The following is a 5,227-nucleotide window of genomic DNA, read 5'->3' on the forward strand; positions in this document are numbered from 1 at the left end:
AAAATGTATGCACAGGTAACTCCCAAACTCTAGTGTGCAATAGAATCAGCTGGGAGTTTGTTAACATTGCAGTTACCTAGGCACCATTACTAAAGGGTATTCTTGGGTGAAGGGCCAGGATTCTGTATTTTAAACAACTTGCACATGTGATTCTGAAGCATTTGATACACTAGCAAACTTGAAGGAACACTCACATACACTACTTTTTTAAAAGATTTTATTTATCTGACACAGAAAGAGAGAGAGAGAGCGAGCACTCTTGAGCATGAGCAGGGGGAGGGGCAGAGGGAGAAGCTGACTCCCTGCTGAGCAGGGAGCCTGATGCAGGGCCTGATGCAGGGCTCCATCCCAGGACTCTGAGATCATGACCTGAGCCAAAGGCAGAGGCTTAACCAACTGAGCCACCCAGGCGCCCTCACATATACTATTTTAAAAGGATCTAATGTGTTGCTTTTGGGGTATAACTCCTCCTCTTTGATATGTATTTCACAAGATCTATATTCTAGATAAATGAAATGAATTGCTTAGGATCACACAGTCAATCAGGGGTAGTGCAGAGAAAATAAACCAGAGATACTTAGGTCACAAATATACTCAGTTGTTCTAAATTCTACATGTACATCAGAATCATTGTGAGTTTTTACAATGTAATGATCCCTTGGTCTCATTTCCAATGAGTCTGATTCAACTGGTTGGGAGTGGATCCTGAGCTCCACTTCAAAATCTCAGGTGATTCAAACCTGCTGCCAAGGTTGAGAACCTATGTATTAAAGATAACAACATACAAGTAAGACAGTTGTCTCTTTAAAAAAGGCACAGTCTAGTGGAAAAATAAAGCCTGATATATATAGGTTAGTTAAGGCACTTAAAAAGTATTTTCATATATACATGGGGAGGGGAGTGCCCAAACTTTAACTAAAGCTGGGGACTTCACTTTAATTATCTAAGTCCAGAGATGTCTGATAAAGTTGTAGGATTTTGTGGGTGTGCAGTAAAACCTAGCTGCCTGAATTTTTTGCCAGTTCTTCAGGTGATTCTGATGCAGTTGGTCTGTGTAGCACAAGTTGATAAATGCTGACATGTAACATCACAGTAAGTCCATGTGTTGAAATTGTTGTGTAATGCTTTCTCTGTTGCGTTTCTTTTTCAATTACAAGCTACAGTCTGTAGGGAAAAGTTACTTGCCCATAAATGATCAGAGGCAAACCTGAGCCCAGACTGCAGGACTCTTGACTCAGCTATACTTAACTGTTGTACCCTGCAACTTACCAGTCTCTATGCTAGGATCCGAGGGTACCAGGACAAATTGGACAATATATTTACCATGAGAAAGGCACAGTCTACTTGGGGACCACTGATGACTGGGTGATGGAAAATACTCTAAAACAAGGGTCCACCTACTAGGTCTCTAGTCTTAGCCAGTTTCCAATTGTTCTGTGATTATAGGCTTATTGGGCACAGCAAAAATCAGAGCAAAGGAAGAGGGAAACTCCTTTGGATCTATGTAGGTTAGTGTGAGTAGAGACTATGGGGGATTCTAGGGTTAGGATGGTATGGACATAAAGCCACCCCCACACCTGTGTATGTGCGGCGTGAAACCTGAGCAGTGTCTGCACAGAAAATGGAGTCAAGGAAACAGGCCATATTCATCAGAGGATGGAAAGGGTAATCCAACTTTGAACACACTATAATGAGTGGCACTCAAATTTATCTAGGGGAAGGGGATAAGGAAGAAAGTCTGAGAAAAACCATAAAGGGCTATTTGGATCCCTAAGCAGCACTAGGGAAGTACCCACCTGGATTCAGTATAACTACAAAGCAGGCAAGAGCATTCTCCACGTTTCTGAAAGGGCAAAATGGAAATACAGACCACTGAAGTTTCAAGAGAAATCAGTAGGTCTTTGTCACCTTTAGGACTCCAGCACATCAGCAGTGGTGGGGACCAGTGGAGGAAGCAAAACCTAACAGAAGGGAAGGAGTGCCTAGCAGTCATGGCATTACCTAGGGAAGGGAGACACAGAAGCCTAGGTATAGAAAGTTGTCACCCTGGGCTGCCTGGGTGGCTCAGTCAATTCGGTGTCTGACTTCGGCTCAGGTCATGATCTTGGGGTCCTGGGATGGAGCCCTGTGTTGGGCTCCCCACTTGGCAGGGAGTCTGCTTGTCCCTCTGCTCCCCCACCACTTGTGTGCATGCTCTCTCTCTCTCAAGTAAATAAAATCTTTAAAAAAAAGTGTCACCCACTTGGCATTCAATTAGACTTGATGGTAGACATACTTCTTGGGCCCTTCTCTAAATATGAAGAGCCCCTACAGGGTGCATGTGTTATCTTCATTTATAGATTAATAGGCTGACTGTAAGGAAATGTATCTGTAATAATGACCAGGTTTGTGCTTCTAAATAGGAGATCTTATTATAAGAGGTAATATAAGATTTATGTGTCTTTAAATTGTGTCTCGAGTATTTATTGATTGTCTCCATTCCCTTTATAAGCCAATTGGCAAGTTCTTTGCCTCTTACTCTTTTTCTGACACATATAATACATATGTATTCATTTTGGAAAAATGAGAAAAAATAGGTAATCAAGAAAAATTAAAGAAAATAAGAAAAAAAAGCATTCTGATATATATAATATGCATGCTTTTAAATGAGATAGTATATCTATAGACTGCTTTTTAAACTGCTTTATTACCTTCACAGTATGTAATAAACATCTTTCCATGCAAGTTGATGAAACTCCCCTGCTGACAGAAAAACTTCCAGACTAAGTCGAAATAAAATCTCCAATCAGAAAAATGACAGAAAACCACAGGTTCACAGTAAAGGGTACATCAAGAAAATGCAACTTTGGGAAGCAGGGGGGTTATTATTATTAACCTCGGCATTCAAGGCATAAGGCAAAACTCATCATGATGGTCATGGTGAGGGGGATCGCCTATAAGAATGCGCAAACTGTACCTCAACTGAAGCTCCCTAATTTTCCTCCTTAGCTCTCTCATCTCCTCCATGAACCGTTCCATATCATCTGCATCTCCATCTATCATGTCAAGGTTATTGACAAGCCTATTGGGCATATCCTCTCTAACATCATGGGCAGGTGGGGCCCAACCCGCTCTAATATTTCCTCCAGGCTCCTGGCCTTCACCACCTCCCAAAGGGTGGGCTTCTTCTTCATTCTGCACCGGAGCCTGCTCGTCGCCTTTGCTTTCCTGGGGGGCATTTTCCATGTTGAGACTTTTTTTTCCTGCTTACTCTTCCTAGGAGATAAAAAGCAAGAAGAAGGATGCAATGCTTTGTAACAACAGGATTCAGAGCTCTGTCTGAAAAGGTTTTCCCATGTGAGAGACTTCGTGCGCCCTCTAGGGGACGCCCCAGACCCAGCCCTCCTCCAAAGCCCACAATTTTCCCCGTAAATTTTTCCTTAGGCCACTCCTCGCACCTCCTGCCCTTAACTCGGGCAGAAAGGGCAGTGAGTCCCCCAGATTCTGTCTTAACCCCTGATAACCCTACACCACAGGGTCCCAGGAAGTCCCCTACCTGCAGGGATCAGAAGCAGTCTTCCTCTCTTAGCCTTGAAATCTGCTGCAACCAACAGACCTAAAGACCTGCAGACAGAAATGCGACAATGGTCAGGACTGATAACTTGATTAAAGGGCCAGTATCAGGGGCCACCAGCTCCGTCGTTGATTTAGGCCTCCGTTAATCAAATGTTGCCACCTTCTCTTTCTCCTCCATCCTGTGTCAGGGCTTCATTTCCTGCCCTTTGATACGCTACCCCGCCCTCCAGAAATGGGCACTGTAATCAAAGATGATTATTTCCAAGCCAGTTTCACCTCTTCTTTAGACCCTTTAACCCCTGTCTCATCCTTCCCGTCACCTAATTACCATTTCTCGAACACAAATGGACAACTTGCTGGGCGGGGGAGTCAAAACAGCTTGCTGGATGGTGACGTGGTTTATTTATAAAAAATTTCAATGTGGTTGGGACCCACTAGCCTTTCTGGAACTCACCCTCCTTTCACTGCCCACCATTTTATGCATCAAAATGGACGAAGGGCGAAGAGGTAGTGTGGGCATTGGCAAACCTGGACCCGCTGAGGTCTCAGCGCATTGTCTCGCTTACCCCAGGGTCCGCAAGCAGCTCCCACGCTTACACCGACCTGCAGGGGTCAGAAACAGTTTCTTGCTCCCCGACTGTATCTCAGTCAGAAAGCTTCCGCTCGACTGCCTCCTCCGCAGAAGAGAAGTGTTTCCCGAACCTAATCTCTGTCCCTATCCTCCGCAACCATCATCTCCGCCCCGCTCCGGCCCCCTTCCCTCCGGCCCCGTTTGCCGCAGCCCACCATTTCCGGCTCCAAAATGGACGGAGGGTGGAGAACAGATTCCAGGACCGAGGCCTAGACCCGCGGCGGAGTCCGCCATCCCCAGGGTCAACGGTTGCGACCCCCTCCCTTCGCCCTTCTAGAATCAGGTTGTTTCCTCGCTGTCCCCTTCTCCGGCCCTTCCCTTCCAGACGCCAGATCGGCCAGATCCCCAGTCCTAGGACATCCTCACTGGTACCCGTTCCCAACTCTTGGCCCCTCTCGACCTCCTCCCACCAAGCCCTCCATTTCTTGCACCATATAAATGGGTATTGGGTAAGGGGTAGAGAGAATCCAAGAACCCGCTCTCGTCTTAGCCCTCTGCCACCCCAGTCAGCGCTCACTAACCTGCTACGGATCAGTGTCAGCTTCTACGACTTCCTCCTTCCCTGGGCTACAGGCTCGCCCGCCTTCAAGGCAATAGCGAGATGGCGCAGAGCCACGAACGACTACCAGACTGCAACTAGGAGGAGACACGAATCCACGCGTCAGCTCTAGGTCTCGTAAGGGCCACGTCACTGTGAGCTCAGATACCCAATTATGGTTCCCACCTGCATTGCGGCAAGAGGATGGGGGCGGGAGCGTGGGCGGGGCCACTTTTTTCTTCATCCCCGCCTTCTCCCCTCAACAACCCATTCCTATTTTTTTTTTCCTGTTTAGCAGTCTTTAAGACCAAGTGGGTCATGATATTTTGTAGTTTATATTTTGCCTTTCCCCTGATTTCTGCTGGAGCATTTTTTTTTTAAAGATTTTATTTATTTATTTGACAGAGACACAGCCAGAGAGGGAACACAAGCAGGGAACACAAGCAGGGGGAGTGGGAGAGGCAGAAGCAGGCTTCCTGCAGAGCAGAGAGCCCGATGTGGGG

The 5,227-nt window shown here is 46.3% G+C and overlaps 1 protein-coding gene across 2 annotated transcripts; it reads right to left on the reverse strand.

Annotated features, from left to right (window-relative positions):
• Positions 1 to 2,667: 2,667 nt before the first annotated feature.
• On the reverse strand, positions 2,668 to 4,902 carry BEX5 (brain expressed X-linked 5). Of its 2 annotated transcripts, none has more exons than XM_006737678.3 (3): positions 4,708 to 4,902; positions 3,536 to 3,603; positions 2,668 to 3,255 (listed from the first exon to the last, which is right to left on the reverse strand). In XM_006737678.3, exon 3 carries the CDS (start codon positions 3,223 to 3,225, stop codon positions 2,884 to 2,886), a length of 342 nt encoding a protein of 113 aa, XP_006737741.1. In that variant the 5' UTR covers positions 3,226 to 3,255; positions 3,536 to 3,603; positions 4,708 to 4,902; the 3' UTR covers positions 2,668 to 2,883. The 2 variants fall into 2 exon arrangements, with proteins under 2 accessions (XP_006737741.1, XP_081664644.1); XM_081808518.1 differs by lacking the exon at positions 4,708 to 4,902 and adding an exon at positions 4,122 to 4,244.
• Between the last annotated feature and the right edge of the window lie 325 nt (positions 4,903 to 5,227).

Source organism: Leptonychotes weddellii, chromosome X (genome assembly GCF_054177405.1).
Source record: "Leptonychotes weddellii isolate Sample4059 chromosome X, ASM5417740v2, whole genome shotgun sequence".
NCBI lineage: Eukaryota > Metazoa > Chordata > Mammalia > Carnivora > Phocidae > Leptonychotes > Leptonychotes weddellii.

Excerpts from the sequence above, each read along its gene's own strand:
- BEX5 (XM_006737678.3), bottom strand. The coding sequence starts at position 3,225 with ATGGAAAATGCCCCCCAGGAAAGCAAAGGCGACGAGCAGGCTCCGGTG.